Source organism: Triticum dicoccoides, chromosome 4B (assembly GCF_002162155.2).
Source record: "Triticum dicoccoides isolate Atlit2015 ecotype Zavitan chromosome 4B, WEW_v2.0, whole genome shotgun sequence".
NCBI classification, from domain to species: domain Eukaryota; kingdom Viridiplantae; phylum Streptophyta; class Magnoliopsida; order Poales; family Poaceae; genus Triticum; species Triticum dicoccoides.
Genome location: NC_041387.1, coordinates 5,295,031 through 5,317,875, shown reverse-complemented (window position 1 = coordinate 5,317,875; position 22,845 = coordinate 5,295,031). Strand labels below are relative to the sequence as shown.

The 22,845-nt window shown below is 49.6% G+C and overlaps 1 protein-coding gene across 1 annotated transcript; it reads left to right on the top strand.

Moving 5' to 3' along the window:
- Positions 1-6,473: 6,473 nt before the first annotated feature.
- LOC119294506 (R3H domain-containing protein 2-like) lies at positions 6,474-10,738 on the top strand. Its single transcript, XM_037572703.1, has 5 exons — positions 6,474-6,914; positions 7,714-8,434; positions 8,961-9,336; positions 9,741-10,284; positions 10,366-10,738. Exons 1-4 carry the CDS (start codon positions 6,647-6,649, stop codon positions 9,792-9,794), a joined length of 1,419 nt encoding a protein of 472 aa, XP_037428600.1. The 5' UTR covers positions 6,474-6,646; the 3' UTR covers positions 9,795-10,284; positions 10,366-10,738.
- Positions 10,739-22,845: the final 12,107 nt, after the last annotated feature.

The following is a 22,845-nucleotide window of genomic DNA, read 5'->3' as shown; positions in this document are numbered from 1 at the left end:
AGAATCGTTTCGATCTACTTGTTTTGGACGTGATGCCTATATACATGATCATTGCCTAGATATACTCATAACTATGCTCAATTCTGTCAATTGCTCAACAGTAATTTGTTCACCCACCGTAGAATACTTATGCTCTTGAGAGAAGCCACTAGTGAAACCTATGGCCCCCGGGTCTATTCTCATCATATCAATCTATATCACTTTATTTACTTGCTTTGTTTTTACTTTGCCTTTACTTTTTACTTTGCATCTATCTATCAAAAATACCAAAAATATTATCTCTATCAGATCTCACTCTCGTAAGTGACCGTGAAGGGATTGACAACCCCTAAGCGTTGGTTGCGAGTTGCTATCATTTTGTGTAGGTACGAGGGACTTGTGTGTGGTCTCCTACTGGATTGATACCTTGGTTCTCAAAAACTGAGGGAAATACTTACGCAGTGCTCAAGAGGTAGCAGGTGGCTCTAGTTCTCGCTCTGCTCCTCGCAAGACCAAGAAGAGGGCTCGAAGGACCTTGCGCCCGACTGTGTCTGCTGACGAAGGAGAGGTTGTGATTCCCACCAAGCCCACTCGCCGTGAAAAGTCTGCCGCTGCAAAGCAACGTGTGGTAATGCCGTTGCACCATTAGAAAGCCAAGGATTGAGAAGCCTTCCGCTCAAAGAATCCTTATGAGGTTCCCATTGCTCCTCGTTGGACCACCGTTCAGTTTCGGAATGAGATGCAAGTGCGGATTGTTCATGAACTCTTTGAGCACAACAAGAACAGATATGCCAAGCAGTGGACCATCGATCTTGACCATTGGAGGAACAACTTGGAGTATTTTGGTGAGGCTTTGGCTCTCTGCGAGGAGTTTGATCTTGTCAAGCTCATGTCAGTCAACTGTGACTTTGATGTTTAACTCATCCATTAGTTCTATGCCACTACTCACTTTGGAGAAGATGACGCGTGCACTCTCACTTTCATGTGTCGTAATGAGCTCTTTCAAGTTTCGTGAAGGACTTTTTGCAATGCTATTGAGTATGATGATACCGGTCCGGAAGGAAGGGGTGGCATTCGCCCTCATGACCATCCTGAGTCCGTGCCTAAGGAGAAGCTTGCCCCTCTGTACATTCGGGGCCGTGGTATTATTGGAGAATCTAAGGATTTGGTAAAGGTCTATGGCATCATGCATCGCGTGTTTCACAATGTGCTTCAGCCCAAGGTGGGGAATCAAGATGAAATCCATGGCTATCTTGTTGACTTGATAGTTGCAATGAAGACCAAGGTGGGCTCTGGGGAAACGTTTGATGTGTCCAACTGGGTGTGGCACGAGATGTACAACATGGTCATCTACAGGAAGGTCCACATTTATGCTCCTTTTGTCATGTGTTTTCTGAACTCAGTATGGGAGGTTCGCCGTCCTAGAGAGGCTCTCTCCTCTCCTGATAATCTCACTGTTCATGAAGTCAAGCTAAGCACGCCGAGCCTCGTTTCCCTGCCAATGCTCCTGAGGATGTCTATGCCACTTCTAACGATGAGGACTTTGAGATGGAGCCAGGGGCCAAGCCCTCGTGGGTGGTCAAGCTCTCTGCCAAGGTGAAGAAGACTTTCTGCCTCCAGTCTGACATCCGGAAGAGGATGTATGAGGCCCATGTCAATGAGAAGCATGCCCGGCGTCGCCAAATTGCAATGATGAAGCACCTCAACATGCCGGTTCAGAGTGGCTCTGAGAAGAGCATCACACCGGAGGAGCGTTGGATATCTTCCCACAACACCTGGACTGATGATGATGAAGCTCCTCCTCAGCCATCCACCTCCTTTGCTGCCGCTGATGATATCAGGGAGGACTCAGGTCGGGACGATGATGAAGAGTCTGATGATGATGCAGATCCAGATGCTACCGAGGAGTCAGAGGAGGACGACTGAGCTCTGGGGCGCTAGCTTCGCTCTTTTCCTTTTTGGTGTCTTGATGCCAAAGGGGGAGAGAGTTTTATAGGACTCGAGGGTTGCATGGGTTTTGCGTGTTTCTCCCTTGTGTCTCTTGAGTGTTGAACTTTGTTTGTGGTCTTGCTTCGTTTCTCGACTTGCTTTGTGTGAGACTTGTGCTACTCCTATTATCTTATTTTTAGTATGTTGGTTATTGTTGGTATTATTGCTCTCTATCCGTTATATTGTCTACCTTCATATTATGTGCTTATAGTGGCGAGTCTATAAAATCTAGGGGGAGTCTCGCCCTTAAAGTGTGCCCATGCTCTTTAACAGCTAGTTCAAATTGGGGCACACATCTAGGGGGAGCTCCGACTAGATTCTATAGACTTCTCTCTTGCAATTCGTGTTGTTGTCATCATCCACCAAAAAAGGGGAGATTGAAAGGACATTTCCCTACTTTATGTTTTGGATGATGATGACAACCCTTTGTTGGTCTAATCTTGTGCTAAATGTTTCAGGTTCCTGGTGCTTAGGCTTACATCGAATAGCTTTTCTCTCTTGTAGGAAAAGATCGAAGACGGAGTCCTCTACGCTTTTTATCTCTTTGGTCGTAGGGAACCCGTACTATCAAGAGGGAATCCACATTGGAAAGAGTAGGGGGAATCTGTTCACGTACACCTCCCTCACCCCTCTCTTGTCTTCCTCAGGTGAGAGAGAGAGCGTCTCCCTTTTTCATTTGATTGCTTGTTGTGGCTTCCCAGCAGTTGTACCGCTCGCCCGAGCGGTTGTACCACTGGCTCTCGGCGCCTTCCTATCTTGATCGAGCTGTGGTACCGCTGCCTCAGGGCGGTGGTACCACCACCAGGCTCAGCAAAGACCTACGGCGGTGGTTCCGACCATGCACCGCCCAAGTACCGGTCAAGTCTCTGTTTTGATGCGGTTCTCGAGCGGTGGTGGCCCGGTTGGTCCGGTTGTTCCTCGTCAACCGGTACCACTGGTGGTCTGAGTGGTTCTTCCGCTCAGAACTTAGCCGCCCAAGCGCTCAAGGCCATGCGGTTGCACCGGTCCTGCACCGCCCAACTACCGCCCTCAGGGGTGACTCCTTTCTGTTTCAGTGCGGTAGTTGAGCGGTGGCTGGGCGGTTGGTCCGGTTCTTCACTAAACCGGTGCTACCGCCTGGTGGCCCGGTTGTACCACCTGGTAGGGTTCTGCCGATACACAGTGAGTCCCGGTTGTACCGGGACAAGGAGCGGTTGTACCGCTGCAGTGCTGAAAACGCAGTAATGGTTGGATTTATTAGGGTTGCTGTATAAGGTGGTTCTTCCACCTACCACTCTCACCTCTTACCTCTCTCACTCCACCATTGATGCTCTCAAGCTCTCTTTGCCCGATATCTCTCTCTAGCCACTCAAACTTGTTGATTTGCTAGGGATTGAAGGAGGAGACCTAGATCTATACTTCCACCAAAGGATATTTGCTTCCCCCATACTTTCTTGTGTGGATTTTATTACTCTTGGGTGTTTGAGCACCCTAGACGGTTGAGGTCACCTCGGAGCCATATTCCATTGTGGTGAAGCTTCGTGGTTTCGTTGGGAGCCTCCAATTAAGTTGTGGAGAGAGCCCCAACCTTGTTTGTAAAGGTCCGGTTGCCGCCTTCAAGGGCACCAATAGTGGAATCACGACACCTCGCATTGTGTGAGGGCGTGAGGAGAATACGGTGGCCCTAGTGGCTTCTTGGGGAGCATTGTGCCTCCACACCGCTCTAACGGAGACGTACTTCCCTTCAAAGGGAAGGAACTTCGGTAACACATCCTCGTCTCCACCGGCTCCACTCTTGGTTATCTCGTGCCTTTACTTGTGCAAGCTTATTTGTGTTATATCTCTTGCTTGCTTGTGTGCTTATCGTTGTTGCATCATATAGGTTGCTCACTTAGTTACATTTCTAGACAACCTACTTTGATGCAAAGTTTAAATTGTTAAAGAAAATTAAAAATTGTTAGTTGCCTATTCACCCCCCCCCCCTCTAGTCAACTATATCGATCCTTTCACATGTTCTGAACCGAAGCGACAAGCCATGGGGAGGAGCTCACCAAATTATTGGATGCTGGTTTCACCCACGAGGTCAAGCACCCGAACTGGCTGGCAAACCTGGTTATGGTGCCCAAGAAAGACAAGTCCTGGCGCCAGTGTGTCGATTATAAAGATGTAAACAAGGCATGCCCCATAGATGTGTATTGTTGCTTTTACTTCGTGCAATTATGTGGACTTGTGTACTTATCTTTCACTAGCAAAGTGCCCATGCGTTGCAACTGATACAAATAGACTAATACACGATCACCCTATTTTGGGTATGCGGAAAAAAAGGGCCCGGCCTGGTGCACATAGCTCCCACTTGCAGCGGGTCCGGGGAAGGGTCCAGCCACTTTGGGTCTTTTTACGCATCCTTTCCTTGCATTTCTGCAAGACTATTTTTAGGACTTGAACCAATGGCCTTATGGTTACAGGCAACACCTTTACCACTGTGCCAAGGCTTCCCTTCATTTTTGGTAAATATATCACTAAAATTATGTTAGGTTTTCCCAAAATTTATGTCTCATATATGTTTTGGATGAGATGAGGGAGAGACGGGGATGGTCTGGAGAGACTAAGGGGTTTTCTCCAAGTGTAGAGCAGAGTGGTAGGAGTCATTTCACAAAAATATGACTGCTTGCCTCGCGTGCGTTAGATGCAGTCATGCAGATCGGATGCTCAGAATTGACGAATGGCATACATACCATCATTACCAACTTAGTCTTTTAAAGAAGTAAGATATGTTGTGTACCCCCTATCTATTCTTGTGTGCATGTAGTGGTTCTCGTGGTTAGTCGAGGAAGAAGAGAGCCAGCAAAGAGAAGGAGCCCAGAGGGTTTGTGAAACCAATCTAGCAGACACAAACATCAGAAGTCCATTGCTTTGCGTCAGAGATCCTTCAAGCCTCTTAACAAGCTATCAGAGGTAGATTTTGCTAAACTTGGTCAAGTCAACCCTTATCTCTTTTTTTCGCGAATCAAGTCAACCCTTGTCTAAATGAGCATGATCCAATTTGGGCTCATCCTTATGTCCGAACTGAAACTCAAAGATGATTTACAATGAGACTATTTCTCTGAGCAGAACAAGTTTGTCAAGCAGCACTCTATCAATGTGGAACACACGAGAGACTATAAGTCTAGCAAAGCAGAAGGCAGACGCTGGCTGAGCTCCAAGGCTAAGGCCACATCGATTGGGAGATTTAGGCCCTGTTTGATAGCAAATTATTTTCTAAGTATTTTGAGGTTACCACAGTTTTATTTGAAATTAGCTGTTTGGTTGCCCCTAACAACTGTGGTTTTAATATATATGCATAAAAAAAGCACCCAGACCTCTTTTTACAAAACATAGCTGTTGAGTGCTTAAACGCAATGGTTAGGCAGCAAGATTTTCATTGATGTGTGGGAACAACCAAACAAGTTCTATGTATTGTGAATACTCCGAAATACTTTGTTTTGATAAAACCATGGTATCTCATACCTACTGGCAAAATTACTGCAGTTTTCGATACTTTGGTTTATACAATACTTTGCTATCAAACACAGCCTTAATTTACGCATCATCGACTAGTCAATGTACATTGGGCAGGCCGAAGCTGTTGAGTATACTGGACATGCATGGGTTCTCCAGTTAATGACGACCCCTGTGGGTTTGGCGCCAATCACTGCCCCTTTTTTTTCTTCCTCGTGGCAATTACCGCGCGCCTTTGCATCTGAATGATGCATACAACTGTTTTATTAATTATTCATTAAGAATTTACAAAATAGTATGTAAAGGAGTGTGAAGCCACCATCTTAGGAATAGCCGTCGCTACTTCTATCCACTTGATAGAGGTGTGTCGATGGTCCGAGCCTAATACAAAAACCGACATCGCACAAAAGCCTTGAGGCAGCGATTTGCTACGCATGCAGGCGACGGGTGCGCGTCATCTTCCGGTCCAAAACAAATCGACGGTTGCCCGGCAACCGCTTCCGCAAGCTCGCCCATGACCTCGCCAAGGCGGCGGCGGGGCTCCGCTCACGGCGCGCCGTTGATGGATGCGAAAGGAGAGGGGAGGAGAGGAGAGGAGAGGGGTCGGCCTGCTGAGAACACACGGCATGCTATGTCCTTTCCCTCGCCGGCCGGCCATGGCTGCCCATCCCAGGTGCGAACGGATGGATGGATCGATGGAGGGAAGGAATGTCTCCCGCGTGAGGCCAAGGCAACGCAACCGCACCGCACGTAACGTGCCGTGGGCGAAGCTCAAGGCGAGTTGAAGCGCGTGAGAGCAGACCGCTACGCGTACGGCAGGCACACCAACACCGACCCGAGCGGACCCGGCACGTGCACCACGAGCCGGACCCCGACCCCGACCCCGACCCGGGCGAGCGAATCCCCGAAACGCCCCCGGCCAGAGGGGCCGGGCGCGGGGGCAGGAGGGTAACTCCGCGTGCGCGCTGAGATGAGATTCCCCTGGCCTGTTCGACTCTATCTCTACCCTTCTTCCTCCCCACACCGCACCCCGCAAATCCACACCAGACGACCAAACCCTAGCCAGCTCGCTCGCCCCCCGCCGCGCGCCTCCCCAGATCTCGCCGCCGACCCGCGCCCCCCGATGGCCGCTCCAGCCGCTGGCCTCCTCGCCGGCTTCTAGTTCGCCAGCTGCGAGCAGATCGGGCCGCGCACAGCAGGCATGGAGGAGGACGCGGCCGCGGCGGTAGCTGCGGCGGCGCCCGACTCGTGGGAGACGGCCGACCTCGACGGGGCCATGAGCCGCCTGCTCCTCTCCTCCTCCTCGGCCTCACCCACCGCGCGAAGGGTCTCCTCCTCGCCCGACCTCGCCGACGACCGCCAGGCGCAGCAGGAGCAGGAGCAGGACCACGCGCGCGGGGACGATCCGCCCGCGCAGGTCGACCACTTCCTCCGCGAGGCCCTCGAGAAGCCCCGCGAGCGCCTCCAAGGTACCGCCCCACTCCGCGCTCCTCCTCCTCCTCTCTTACTAGATACACACGGGTTTGCTCCGTAGCTCTCGGTTGCTGCGGCTCGCGCCATCCAGCTAGAGTTCCGGGCGCTTGTTCGGATGGATGGAAACCGTGCAGAATTCCCGCGTCCTTGCTATGAGCACCGCGCGTAGGTGAGGTCAGGTCAGGCGCGCCCATGGCTGGGGCTAGCTAGCTCCGTGGTTTGTCGTTATAGGTAGTAGGGTTGTGGGTACTTGTGCAGGACAAGGAGTTTGCGTGTGCTGTCGGGCCATGCGCATCCATAGGCGGCGCTAGCTTGTATTCTGGCGTGCCGACGCACGCCATGGCTTCCTGCTGGAAGCCTGGGAACATGCATGCTGTGGAGCATCATAACGCGACATAGCTCCGAAGCCTGTTCTGTTCCTTCCTGTTTGCGATTACTTTACTTGGCGGTGTAAGTCCAACTGCATGTTGACGAATTTGTGTGGCGATTTTGTACCAACTCTTGGACATGAAAACGATGCAAGGCATGTGCTAAGATAGCGACGTCTAACTTGTCTGTTCGTCTGGATTGCTCAAGTACCATCATGTCAGCTATTGAAAACATTTAAACGCTCTGAATTGTTTCATAGGCAGCTGCTTTACGTTGATCGGACTTCCCCCCTTTAACCTGCTGTGTTGCATCATGTATCTGCATCTTGTCTTACTATGTAATTTAGATTCCTAAATATGAACTGATAGTTGAACATTGCTTGAATAGTTTTATAATCTCATAGCAATCTTGTATCTCTCATTGCAGTGCTGCGGATGGAGCAAGACATTCTGAAGTTCCTTCGTGACCCCGGGCAGACGCAGTTTGAGTTCCAGGGCCTTCCAACTTCGTACCTGCGTCTCGCTGCGCACCGTCTGGCACAGCATTATTTCCTGATCTCAATCGCCCTGCCGGATAACAGTCTGCCTGATGGAACCAGTTCACGGATCATCCTTCGCAAAACGTCGGCTGAGTGCCGATTGCCTGCTGTCCGCCTAGCTGATATTCCAGTTAATCTCCCTCAAGAAGAGAGCAGCGCTGTGGCCACCAAAGTAGCTATTAAGCAAAGGCCGCAGAAGAATCAGCATGGCGGCGCAGGCGCAGGTGCCAACTCTAACAGAGGCAACCTTCAGAAAAGCGTCGAGGAGAGGAAAGAGGAATACAACAGGGCACGTGCTCGCATATTTAACAGCAGTAGTGGTAGCACTAGTCCGGTTGATGGAAGACCAGCTGATGAAGTGGTTTTGCCCAACACCCTACATAGGTCCACTTCCTTGGAGTTGAACTCAAACACCAGGTTTGGTGAATTGACTGAAGCTACCCTTGAAAGGAGTTTGACTAGCACTGCATCTAGCAGCAGATCAAATAATAGAAGCAGGATTGACAAGGAGCCTCCAGTCAATAGGGGCAGGCAAGGCAATAGGGTGGCGATATTTCGAGACCGTGACTCTGATCGCAAGGATCCTGATTATGACAGAAGCTATGACAGGTTTGCTCCACATAACACAGTTTCTTTTTGTTGCTAAATCTCATCTGGGCTTTCCTGCGTCGTAATCAGTAGGACCTGGTTTTTATGTTGCCTCAGCGTAGATCCATGTTTTATGGTCTGGCTCTGCTGTTTAATTATTCCTAATGCAGCTTTTCTGCTTAAACCACCAAAGTATGTGGTTAAGTCTGTGATCTATCATATTTCTTATGATTATTGATAGGATCTGCGAAATTAGATCTGTACATTATTAACTTCGCATTGATTGCTGATGATTGGAGGGAATTCATGTGAAACATGTAAACAGTATATTTAAAGTGGGTAAAGTGGTGAAAAATCTTATCAAAATATTTCACTTGTTCTGATGAAGATGATTAAGCTGTAATCCTACTATTTCAGATACTTGTCAATCTTATTCTAAAGAAGTATATATACGTACCAAGGTTTTAAGCTTATTATTATGTTCTTATAAACCCTTTTGAATATGGACTTCATGACAAGTTCACTCACCGCTGAATGGGCATTGCAGGTATATGCAAAGATTTGATCCTGGATTTGGATTTAATGGCGGTGCGTACACCATTCAACCTCTGTATGCTCCTGCTGTTACCTACAACACTGAATTCCCCCAGCTTGGGTCACCACAAATGTCTCCTGTTCCTGTTGAACAGCAGCAGCCTCATCCAATGGCTCAGCACATGCCTGGGCCCTGGTCGCCGGCTCAATCACCTAATGCAGTTGGCTACAGGCCTCCAGATGGTGTTATGCCACCCTACAGTCCTGGCCAAGCTGGTGCTCCTGTCAGGTCTTCTGTTTTCATGCATGCTTCCCAGCAATATGCCATGCCTTCACGCCCAGGAGTCACATTTGTACATCCACAGGATTCCATGCGACCATTTGCACAGGTCTGTGTTTTTTCCTATAATTCGTACTGAGCTGATTTCCTAGAGTAATCTTTTGATAGCGGTTCTATATGTTCCACTGGTACCTACTAACCATGATATATTATTATATTATTCCTGCCTATGACCGTTTTACTTCCTATCTATGTTTTTGGCATACAATTTCTCTTTAAGCAAGCCAACTTTTGTTTTTGACCCGAGTGTTCAGTGATAGACATTTTTTTTAATGTTTTTAATTTCTATATTTGGAGATGTAAAATGTTACCTGGCCAGTACACTATAAATTCGTATCTATGAGGTTGGAAGTGGGAAATGTGTGCATGCTATTTTTTTCTTCATAAAATTGAATCCTAAACTATGTACTTGCAGAGTTTCCTTCTGTCTTGACACACCCCATGTTTTTGCAGACTCACCACCAACAACAATCTGAAGCTAGTCTACGCTTAGCCCGGCCCCGGTGAGGGGCCTGGGCGTGCCTGCTCCTGCCAGCACGAGCCGAACTTCCAACTCAAATCGGATGGGACATTCCTTCTCATTTCTGGCTGGCAGGAGCAGGCATGAAAGAGCCGAGAAGCGCCGGGCCGAGCTAGTCATCCACCTGATCCTGTCATGCCCGTGCGCTTCTTGGTGTTGTTCCTCCCTGCACATTGAGATGCAGGCGGGGCACCGTACTCCTTGAACGGTGGAGTAAACTGCAGACAGTTGCGTGGGCCTCAGAAGTCCATGACACATGGAAAGAAGCTGAGAAGTCTAGGGCAGAGCCGGTCGCCGCCTTGCCCTTGCTCGGTTTCTTTGTTCTCGGCAATGCTGTTCCCCCTTGCATATGTGAGATGCAGGAGGGGCGCCTGTTGCCGCCACTGGCTCCTTGGAACGCGAGTGGCGCCACGTGGGCTGCAAGAGAAGAGAATGGCGTGGGGGTATCCAGCACGTGGGTCGACGACCAGGACATGGGTTAGCCCCGTGATCTTTGTGCTCCGCTTCTTCACTATATCCTTTTGATGAAAATTGACGACAATGAACTGCCACGTGCAGCTGCCCCACTGGATCACCAGGCCCGGCGCTCGTATTGCGTCTGGCTGAAGCCGCACCGGTCTGAAGCTGCGTGGCTCGAGCTGGAGCGGGGAGGCAAGCTGCATCGACTGCCACCCTTGCTCTCGGGGTCTGCAGGGAACTGCCGCTGATGATGACGACGACGACGAAGAGTTTCTAGTCCTGGCTTTGTGTTGTCTTTAAGATTCTTGAATTCAAACTTGCTAGTAGTAGAGTCCTAGTACTATGTGTGTGTGTCTGTACATGGTAGCAATTGGGTGAATCCCAACTTGTTTATTAATTAACTATGTTGTTGTCAGGTTACTACAACTTGAGATGCTGCTGCTGCTAAGATCCATTAGCTTTTTATGTAACATCTGTGTGCTGTCCTGCTAAGATCTGGTATGTGCTGCCTGCCCTGGTGCACCGGTGCTTGTGGTGCTACCAGTACACCGGATGCCTTAGCGCTTCTTAAAATATTTTCGAAAATCTAACATAAACACAACGTCAATACATGTTGTCACACAATTTCATGTCAAAATTCAAAACATTGCACGAGATATAAAATGACGAATTTTATATAAATGTGATAATGGGTTAAATCTAAAGTTCAACTTATGTTATGTACTCCCTCGGTTCCACAATGTAGTGCGCCCGCGCTTCCTAAAATCCAACTTTGACCATAAATTTAACCAATGAGACCGACTGCGGCGGGGACAAAAACTATATCACTAACTTCATATTGAAAATACGAATTCAGTGGTATAATTTTTGCTCCCGCCGTAGTCGGTCTCGGTAATTAAATTACGGTCAAAATTGAATCTCGGGAAGCGCGGGCGCACTGCATTGTAGAATGGGGGGAGTACTATTCAGTGTCGAATTTGTTATTTTCGTACCTCGTGCAATGTTTCCAATTTTCATTTAAATTTTTGCGACAACATAGAGCTTTGTTGTGTGAATATGTTGTTTTTTGAATTTTGTTAGCACATTTTTAAATGCGTTACGGGCATCCGGTGCACCGGTAGTGTTGGGGAACGTTGCATGGAAAACAAAAAAAGTTATACGCACATGCAAGATTTATCCATGGAGATGCATAGCTACAAGAGAGGGAGAGTGTGTCTACGTGCCTTCATAGACCGTTAAGCAGAAGCGTTTATCAACGCGGTTGATGTAGTCGTACACCTTCACGATCCGTTTCGATCAAGCACCGATCGCACGACACCTCCACGTTCAGCAGATGTTCAACTCGATGACGTCCTCGCCTGCTTGATTCAGCAAGATGGGTGAAGTAGTAGATGAGTTCTGGCAGCACGACGGCGTGATGACGGTGGTGGTGCAACAATCTTCGTAGGGCTTCGCCGAGCACTACAAAAATTATGACCGAGGACGAACTAGAGGGAGAGGGGGTGTCGTACACGGCTTGGGAATCGTGGTGTGTGTCGCCCCTTGAGGAAGTCCTGGATAAGGGGGTATCCGGATAGCCGGACTATATACTTTGGCCGGACTGTTGGACTATGAAGATACAAGACACAAGACTTCGTCCCGTGTCCGGATGGGACTCTCCTCGGCGTGGAAGGCAAGCTTGGCGATTCAGATGTAGATCTCCTTCTTTGTAAACCGACTCTGTGTAACCCTAGCCTCCTCCGGTGTCTATATAAACCGGAGGGTTTAGTCCGTAGGACTCACGATCATCATCAACTATCATACCATAGGCTAGCTTCTAAGGTTTAGCCTCTCCGATCTCGTGGTAGATCAACTCTTGTAATACTCATATCATCAAGATCAATCAAGCAGGAAGTAGGGTATTACCTCCATCGAGAGGGCCCGAACCTGGGTAAAACATCGTGTCCCCAGTCTCCTGTTACCATTAGCCTTAGACGCATAGTTCGGGACCCCCTACCCGAGATCCGCCGGTTTTGACACCGACATTGGTGCTTTCATTAAGAGTTCCTCTGTGCCGTCGCTACAAGGTTAGATGGCTTCTCCAACCTTCAACCACGCTGTCCTGGGCGAGACTTTTCTCCCCGACAGATCTTCGTGTTCGGCGGCTTCGCACTGCGGGCCAATTCGCTTGGTCATCTGGAGCAGATCGATAACTACGCCCCCCGCCATCAGGTCAGGTTTGGAAACTGAGACTACACCGCCCACGTCCGCGGAGACTTGATCTTCGACGGATTCGGACCCGTGTCAGGAGTGCCGAACAATCACGACGTGCACGACCTAGATCGGCAGTCGGACAGTATTCGGAACATCGCACCTGCCACCGCTCCGGACTTTGTTGCAGAGCAGGTCGTGCCTCCCGAGGGCAGATGGATGGACCCCGTCCTGAAGGCCGCATCCTCATCGGCGTTGGAGCCGAACACAGACTCCTCTCTCCAGGAAATTTGTACCTTCGGACCCCCGAACTCATCTCCGGTAGTGTGCTCCGGACCATGCGCGTCCGTGCCCATCGAATCTAATTGGGCTCCCGTCATGGAGTTCGCCGCCGCGGATATCTTTTAGCACTCACCCTTCGGAGACGTGCTGAATTCATTAAGGTCTCTCTCTTTGTCAGGAGACTCCTGGCCGAGCTATGTCCGACCAATGTGGGATACAGAAGACGAAGAAAATCGCAACCCACCAGCCACCCACTTTATAGCCACTGTCGATGACCTAACAGACATGCTTGACATCTCCCCCAATAACATCAACGGTATGGACGTTGATGCAGGGGAAGATCCGGAACCACCGCCCACGCGGAGCTAGACTGCCACTTCATCATACGACGTCTACATGGTGGACATCCCCAAAAAGGACAATAGTGACAAAAAGGACATAGCGGAGGATAAACCCCCCGGGCAAAAGCAAAAACGACGGCGTAAGCGCCGCCTTAGGTCCAGTCACAGCAAAAATAGCGATAACAATCCAAAACAGGATGACACTCCGGTTGATTTCGAAGGCAACAACGACCATAGGGATCCAGCGATGGAGCAGGATAAACCAGGTCAGGCCGAACACAGCCTGGAGCAGACGCCCGATTTAGATGACTGAACTCATCATGCTACCTCCAAAGAAGATAACAGTCCGGTTGACGATGCGTTCATCATCCCAGAAGAACATTCAAAGCAAGACAAACTCCACAGAAAACTCCTGGCAACAGCGCGGAGCCTGAAGAAGCAGAAGCAAAGACTCAAGGCCGCGCAGGATACGCTCAACCGACGATGGAATAAGGTGCTGGACACCGAAGGAAAACATGGCGATAATCGCCACACAAAGAGCTACCCAAAGCGCAAACTGCTGTCCGAATTCGACAATGAAGACACAACACCTGTCCGGCCCAAAAACAATACGGCTACTTAGCCGGACCAACCACCTCATGGCCGCGATAGAGCAGCCACTGATACCGCATGTGATTTACGAGAGCTCCTGGACAAAAAGGCCAGTGCGGCCAAGTCCATCTATGGGTCCAGAGGACAGGCTCCGGTGCGGGATTATGGTCACCACAGCGATCATGTCGATCGAATACCAGTCCGGAATCAACACCGGGAGCAACAACGGCCGGCAGCAGGCCACGACACAGCCAGATACAGAGGGGCTGCACACACCCTGTGCTTCACGGATGAGGTGCTGGTTCATGAATTTCCATAGGGATTCAAACCCGTGAATATAGAGTCATACAACGGAACGACGGACCCCGGGGTCTGGATTGAAGATTTTATCCTTCACATACACATGGCTCGTGGGGACGATCTCCACGCCATCAAACACCTCCCCCTCAAGTTAAAAGGACCAGCTCGTCATTGGCTGAAAAGCCTCCCCGAAAACTCAATTGGAAGTTGGGAGGAACTTGAGGATGCTTTCAGGGCCAACTTTCAATGGACTTATGTCCGGCCTCCAGATGCGGATGATTTAAGTCACATAATACAACAGTCTGAAGAGTCAGCCCACAAACTTTGGAACAGATTCCTCACTAAGAAGAATCAAATTGTCGACTGTCCGGACGCTGAAGCCTTAGCGGCCTTCAAACACAGTATCCGAGACGAGTGGCTTGCCAGACACCTCGGCCAAGAAAAGTTGAGAACGATGGCAGCCTTAACAAGCCTCATGACCCGATTTTGCGCGGGCGAGGACAGCTGGTTGGCCCGTAAAGGCACCAGCGACCCCAGCACATCCGAAATCCGAGATGGCAACGGGAAGCCACGACACACCAAGAACAAACGTCAGAATAACGACAGTCCGGACAACACAGCGATCAACACCGGATTCAGGGGCTCTCGACCCGGTCAAGGAAAAAAGCCATTTAACGGTAGTAAAGAGGAACCATCCGGCCTGAACAAAGTCCTGGACAGATTGTGCCAAATTCATGGCACTTCCGACAAACCTGGAAATCATACCCATAGAGAATGTTGGGTCTTCAAGCAGGCCGGCAAGTTAAACGCCGAATACAAGGGAAGGGAAACACCAAGCGAAGACAAGGATGAGCCTCGCCAGCCGAACACCAGGGGCCAGAAACAATTCCCACTGGAAGTCAAAACGGTAAACATGGTGCACGCAACCCATGCAGAGTTCATAGCCCCCCAATTTAATCCCTGGGCAACTTGCCCAATCACTTTTGATCACAGGGACTATCCGGCCAGTATCCGGCATGAAGGATCGGCTGCCTTGGTGCTCGACCCAATAATCGATGGATACCATCTCACCCGTGTCCTAGTGGACGGCGGCAGTAGTCTTAATTTGATATATCAAGACACCATCTGCAGGATGGGGATAGACCCATCCAGAATAAATCAAAACAACGCCACCTTCAATGGAGTAATTCCAGGCGTCGTGGCTCATTGTTGGGGATCCCTCGTGTTAGAAGTAACATTCAGTTCTCCCGACAACTTCAGACGCGAGAACTTACTCTTCAACATTGCTCCCTTTAGCAGCGATTATCATGCATTGCTTGGAAGACCGGCCTTCGCTTGCTTTAATGCAATACCGAACTACGCCTACCTTAAACTCAAGATGCCCGGTCCACGCGGCGTCATCACGGTTAGCGGAAACATAAAACGGTATGCGCCAGTTCCCGCCGCCAGACTCTAGGAGGCCTCTCCCACCGGAACGCATGAACGGTCGTTCAGACCACGAACACGGTTAGATGAGTCCAATATACAATTTTTCACACTAGCTCGGATAAACCTGAGCCAAGGGCTGTACATGTGTCCCCATAAATAATACGAGGGCTGCAAACATGTAACACAAGCCCACAATTCAGCTCGCCTCGTTAAACAGGCAGGATCTTCAACATTCCTCGAGCATAACTAACTTCTCGCACGTTTTCTTTTTCGTTCTTACAGACACTACCAGTGCGACACCCTTCCAGGATACGGCACAACGGAGACACAGGCGTAGACGTGCAGCAGGGCCTCGCCCACAGGTTTATCTTTAGATTAAGCCCCTGCGTAAACCTTCTTTACTGTCTCTTGTTGCTCAACATCCCATGGGTATTTCTTACACCTGTACGGGACACTGGCATTTTAGGCTTTTTTTGCCACGACAGATCAATGCGCGTACCTGGAATCATAGGGTCAAGGGCATTGTTTAGCCCCAATATATTTTATAAAGTCCGAATACCTTCGGGAGTGTTCAGCGTCACGAGTTTGGCTTTATATGCATTAGCTCTGAATCATGTCTCTGGTCAAATGTTGGGTTAGCCCAGCTCCTGGGTTTGCTGCCTTACGTTTCGTTCTATCGGCTAAGGCGGCCAAAGGAGAACTACTACGATTGTGCCCTGATTATTCCGAATGAGCACCTCAGTAGAGAAAGCCGAAAACTGACTGTCATGATATAGCGAGAGACTGGTCAACCACTCGAGGACTCATCAGAATCTATAGGATTCCTCCGCATTGATGAAGGACCGGTCTACCGGTCAAGTACGCGCACCGTATCCGGACGCACGCGGAAGTACCAGGGGCTATATAGTAGCCCCACCTTTCAACTCCTATGGCTAAGCGAAAGTGTTACAGCTATATAGTCCGGTTGCCTGGTTCGATGCGTGATCACCTCCTTAATGGACCAAGACGTTGGATCAAGTGTGTTTCTGCCTATCTTATCGAACACCCCCACATTGCGTGTGGGGGCTAAAGCCAACGACTGCTAACTTTCACGCTATATGAATACATAAACAACCATACATGAGATATTATAATACTTTCAGGCAAAAGTATAAAACACAGCCTCCATAATCAAACACATAGTCGTTCATAACTAATAAGCTCGTCATTCAAACATGACATTCTTCGAACACTGAGACTCTATTCTACGGGCACCTTCTATGACTTGCTCAAAGTAGTGCTTAGCTGGGTCTTGGCTTCCGGCCGGACCCCGGGTTGCAATGCGGGTGGCCTCCATATCCGCCCAGTACGTTTTCACGTGGGCAAGAGCCATCCGTGCACCCTCTATGCACGCGGATCTCTTCATGGCATCAATCTGCGCTCTGGCGCCAAATAATCGTTGCACCAGACCAAATTAACTGTCCGGCTTCGGCTCCTTTGGCCACAGATGGTCTATTATAGACCTCATGGCAAGCCCGGACAGCCTATGGAGCTCGGCTATGGCAGCCATCTTCTCACTCAAGGGTAAGGAGCGCGCTGGAGAATTAAATTGCGACCAGAACAGTTTCTCCATTTTGTTATCCTCATGATTCTCAAATAACTTGGTCGCATCAGCCGCACTCTTTGCCAAGTCTGCATACTCATCTGTGGCGCTCCATAGCTTATCCAACGGAGCATACTTCGGATCTAAAAACTTCATCCGCAACACATAAGGACTTCAGGCCATGATTTCTCCGGCTTGTTGAAGTTCCTCCCGTGCATCTCTAATCTGGGAGCGCATCTCTTTAGCCGAATCCATCGCCTTCTTTAGGTCGGCCACCTTTGTTTGATTCTCCTTTTCGAGAAGCTCATACCGGCCGGCGGCGTCCCTCAGCTCCACAGCCATCTCGGCTATCTTCTCCTCGCTTCGGAGACGAGCAGCCTGTTCAGCTCTTAATTCTTCGGCTGCCTTCAGAGCAGCCGCATTGCTAATCCGGGCTTGTTCCTTGGCTAGAGCAAGCTCCGCCCTCAGGGCCTCAACGGCAGCAGCTCCGCCTGCAAGTACATAACGCCACATTGGTATTCAAACCTTATTGAAAAGATAAACGTGGATATAGGAAAGCATACTCTGCGACTCCTCGAATCGCTTGTTCACAAGCATGACGTCGGCCTCCACAACGCCAATCTGCCGCCTCAATTCGGTGCATTCAGCGGCCTGGTCTATTGCCAAACCCTTAGCAACCTGCACATCAATACAGGTGTGATCATAATCTGGGAGTGTGATCCTCCGTTTGCCACCATAGGCTGCCATCCGCAGTCTCAGGGGCTACTATCTATACAGAGCGCATGTATCGCATACGGTTCAACTAAAAATTATGGCTTACCTCAAAGCCTTTGAGCAGGCTCCTAAAAGCTCCGTTTAAACCGCTTGTGGCGGAGGAGATTTTCTCCGCCACCGTACCCATTAGAGTATGATGACCCTCCAAGAGATCAGCTGACTCCAGGAGTCCCGTCAGCGTGTTCGGCCGGACTCTGGACTCTCCCGGATCCTTTTTGTTGTCCGCCATGGGAGCCGAACGCGCTGGGCTCGGGGCAGCCGAAGTGTTAGCTTCTGGCCCCATTGGATCTGGACTCCTCCGTGACGATACCTTAGGTTCGCCCGCCCCACAGGGTAGAGAGGTTGGTGGGGTTTCACTCTCCATCATCTCCAGAAGAAGATCCCCCGAGGACGAACCCTGTTGAGACGAACTGCTGGCCGGGCTACAAAAGCAGGTCCTGGTCATTACTCTCGGAAGAAGAAGCAACAAGATCCTTGCTTAATTAAACTTACAGCTCGGTGGAGGGCTGGCCCGCGGGCGGGCGATGTACGGCGAGGACGCCCTTCGAGGCAGGGTCCTTTGATGAGGTTCTTTTCCCTTGTTTAGGCGCCCCCATCTCCAAATCTTCGGAGGCGGCCCTTTTCTTCCCGCGGGGGGAGGAAACCTCAGAGTCGCCTCCTGGATTCTCCTCCTCTGTGGAGGCGTTGATCCCCCCGATCTAGATGCGCAGTGTGTGAGGCCCACTCTTGGCCTCCCCGCTCTCCCCTTCAGCCTTCTCTGGTGGCACCCGACTGAGTGTCCGTTCAAGAATCCTGGCCATTGCCGGGCCAAGCGGACCTTCGGGAAGAGGGGCCGGACACCCGATCCTCTCTGCCTTTCTAAGCCAATCCTTGTTGCGGAAAGTGTTTAGAGCAATGCTATGACAAATATAAGCGAGGTGTTCGGTTATGGGGTTACTTACTTGGGTATCGAGGCGATTGCAGCTCAGGCCCGCATCCTCGGTGGTGTACGGACACTTTATTCGTGGTCCAAAGAAAAACTTGTACATCCCTTCGAGCGTCATGCCGAAGAAGTGTTTAATGGTCCACGGACCTTCTGGACTGAATTACCACATCCGGAGGGGCCGGCGTTTGCACGGCAGGATCCGCCGGACTAGCATTACTTGGTTATTTTGACGAGACTAATGTCCCTCTCGAGGAGCTCCCGAATGCGGCTTTGAAGCATTGGTACATCGTTCGCAGGCCCCCAGTCTAGTCCCACGTTGGCCCACGATGCCAGTGGAGGTGGAGGGCCCGAGCGGAAGGCAGGCGCGGCCGCCCACTTTGAGCCTCGGGGAGCTGTGACATAGAACCACCTCCGTTGCCATAAACCGGATACTTCCGGGAAGGAGCCTTGGGCCACGGGGCATCAGCGTTCCTGCTTATTATGACACCTCCGCAATCTGCGTGTCGCTCCTCAATTATCTTCAACTTCACATCGAAATGCTTGAGCCACAAGCCGAAGTGGGGGGCAATGTGAAGGAAGGCTTCACACACAACGATAAATGACGAGATGTGGAGGATGGAATCCGGAGCTAGATCGTGGAAATCTAGCCCGTAGTAGTGCATGAGCCCCCTCACGAAGGGATCAAGAGTGAGACCTAAGCCCCGGAGGAAGTGGGAGACAAACACGACGCTCTCGTTGGTCTCGGGAGTGGGGATAACCTGTTCGGGAGTAGGAAGCCGGTGCTTGACACCGGCGGTCAAATACCCAGCCTCCCTGAGCTTCGCAATATCCTCCTCTGTGACAGAGGGGGCCATCCATCGACCTTGATGGTCAGATCCGGACATGATTGAAGATCCGGAGTGCTTAAGCTCGGGCTTTCGGTGTTGGAACTCAGGGCGCGAGATGTGCGAGCGCGGATACAGAGGGATAGGCCTCGGATCCTTTATAAAGGGGGAATAATATCAAGCGTCCCCGAACATGGTCGTTCGAGACTTGCCTAAAAATACGGGGTCATGCCAATAGGCACGGTTGGATTACCCATACCTGTATTGATGAGAATCCCGTAATAAGGGGGAACACGATCTCTGCTCTGACAGGACGTGCCAAGGAAACCGCCCCGTGGTGTGCGCGGTAGCAAGTTGTAGGAACGTTTCGAATAAAAACCGGACCGCGGCGTGATGTCACTCTTCGAAGAATTGTCAGCAGATTGGATTCGTGGATTATTACTATTCTCTCTACGGTGGTATATGGAATGTTATCTTACAGAGTCGGACACGGTCCTTGTGTTTGGAATTTATCTTGGAGTATTCGAAGATGGAACCCGCCTCGCAAAGCCGAAGACAATCTACGCGCCGGACTCATCGTCATTGTAGCCTGGTTCAGGGGCTACTGAGGAAGTCCTGGATAAGGGGGTATCCGGACAGCCGGACTATATACTTTGGCCGGACTGTTGGACTATGAAGATACAAGACAGAAGACTTCGTCCCGTGTACGGATGGGACTCTCCTTGGCGTGGAAGGCAAGCTTGGCGATTCGGATATAGATCTCCTTCTTTGTAAACCGACTCTGTGTAACCCTAGCCCCCTCCGGTGTCTATATAAACCGGAGGGTTTAGTCCGTAGGACTCACGATCATCATCAACTATCATACCATAGGCTAGCTTCTAGGGTTTAGCCTCTCTGATCTCGTGGTAGATCAACTCTTGTAATACTCATATTATCAAGATCAATCAAGCAGGAAGTAGGGTATTACCTCCATCGAGAGGGCTCGAACCTGGGTAAAACAGCGTGTCCCCAGTCTCCTGTTACCATTAGCCTTAGACGCACAGTTCAGGACCCCCTACCCGAGATCCGCTGGATTTGACACTGACACCCCTCTCCGTCCTCGCATATATATAGGTGGGGGGAGGAGAGGCTGCCCTAGGGCACGCCCCAAGGGGGGCTGGGCCCCACCTTGGGCGCCTGCCCTAGGCCCCCCTTTTCCTTCCTAGGGAGGTGGAGGAGATGGCAGGAGGGGGGGGGGGTCCCTGCCTTGGCGCCCCCCTCTTTCATTCCTCACACGTGGGCAGGGGAGGTGGAGCGCGCCCAACCCCTTAGTGGGCTGGTGCGCCTCCCTATTTTGGCCCATGAGGCCCACCAAGTACCGGTGGCCTCCCGGAACCCCTTCCGGCACTTCGATAAAACTTCGGTGCATTTTGTAACCTTTCTGGAGACCAAATAGTATCATCTTATATATGAATCTTTATCTCCGGACCACTCTGGAGCTCCTTGTCATGTCTGTGATCTCATCCGGGACTCCGAAAAACATTCGGTCACCAATTCACACTATAAGAAATATGTTAATACATGATGGATCCAATCCGTCACGCATAAGTGAAAAACTACATGGGTGTCCATACATGACAGATATGAAATCCGTCATGTATATCATGTCATAATTTGACATCGTACCTTCCTTGACGGTTCCTGGCCGTCATGGATCTGCCCTAGGCCCGCCCAGGCCCAAACCATTGTGACAGAGCATACCGTCATGGACTAATGCCACACATGATTTTCGATTGCCACATTGCTGCCTACATGGATACTATTCTTTGTCATAAAATTCGTCATGGATTTAGGTACATTATGAATTCAAACGAGCCCATTAGCCCATTTATTTCGGCCTAATTTTGACCCAGTATGTTTTTAGCGTAATGCAACACACAAATCCTAATTCCAGTTTTGTCCCAAGAGGAAGTATTTGCAAAGTGTCAAACAGTACACAGTTCATCCAGTATACGATCATCTGTATGTATCAGCGTAGCAGTTTATGAAATCCTCTTTGTGGTAACTTACAACATAGATTAACAAAATATATCACACATCAAGGTTAGAAACTGGTACAATCCATTTTACATCAACAAAACATATAAACTATTGAGACTTATTCATGTTCTTGTCCTCGGCCCTCTTGGCAACTATCATGTCGTGGTTGATTGTGATAGGCAACACCAAGTAGCTCGCTACCTAGCATATTTACAAGAATATTAGATACTCGTAGATGTGAATAGATAGTACAAAAAAGAGAATTACAGCAAAGATAAAAAAGAAATACTTGTCCAAGATTCTTAAATCTGTATAGTAACAATACTTGTTGCCAACTTGACCATCATAGTACTATTATTTATAACAGGAAACAATAATGAAATGAACTAGTATATATGTATACAAGATGACAACTTGCATGAGAACTACAAATTTAGTCTATATAGATGGCTTAAAAATTACTTCACAGTTATCAAGGTACAAGCTAAATCAGAACACGGGAACAAAATGTGATGGCCACTCTAGTACTGTATCGAAGCAATGCAAGGTTATTAAGGTACAATGGAGTTGCCCTAGGGTGCACCCCAATTGAGCCAGCTGCCGCCTTGGGCGCCTGCCCTAGGCGCTGATGTCTACTACACAACCTTCTTCTACGTTGCTGGGCCTCCAAGTGCAGAGGTTTGTAGGACAGCAGCAAATTTCCCTCAAGTGGATGAGCTAAGGTTTATCAATCCGTGGGAGGCGTAGGATGAAAATGGTCTCTCTCAAGCAACCCTGCAACCAAATAACAAAGAGTCTCTTGTGTCCCCAACACACCCAATACAATGGTAAATTGTATAGCTGCACTAGTTCGGCGAAGAGATGGTGATACAAGTGCAATATGGATGGTAGATACAGGTTTTTGTAATCTAAAATTATAAAAACAGCAAGGTAGCAAGTAACAAAAGTGAGCGTAAACGGTATTGCAATGGTAGGAAACAAGGCCTAAGGTTCATACTTTCACTAGTGCAAGTTCTCTTAACAATGCAACAAAGAGTCACTCCAAAGTCACTAATAGCGGAGAACAAACGAAGAGACTATGGTAGGGTACGAAACCACCTCAAAGTTATCCTTTTTGATCTATCTATTCAAGAGTCCATAGTAAAATAACATGGAGCTATTCTTTCTGTTCGATCTATCATAGAGTTCATACTAAAACCCTAATGTCACCTAGATACTCCATTGTCACCTCAAGTATCCGTGGGCATGATTATACGATATGCATCACACAATCTCAGATTCATCTATTCAACCAACACAAAGTACTTCAAAGAGTGCCCCAAA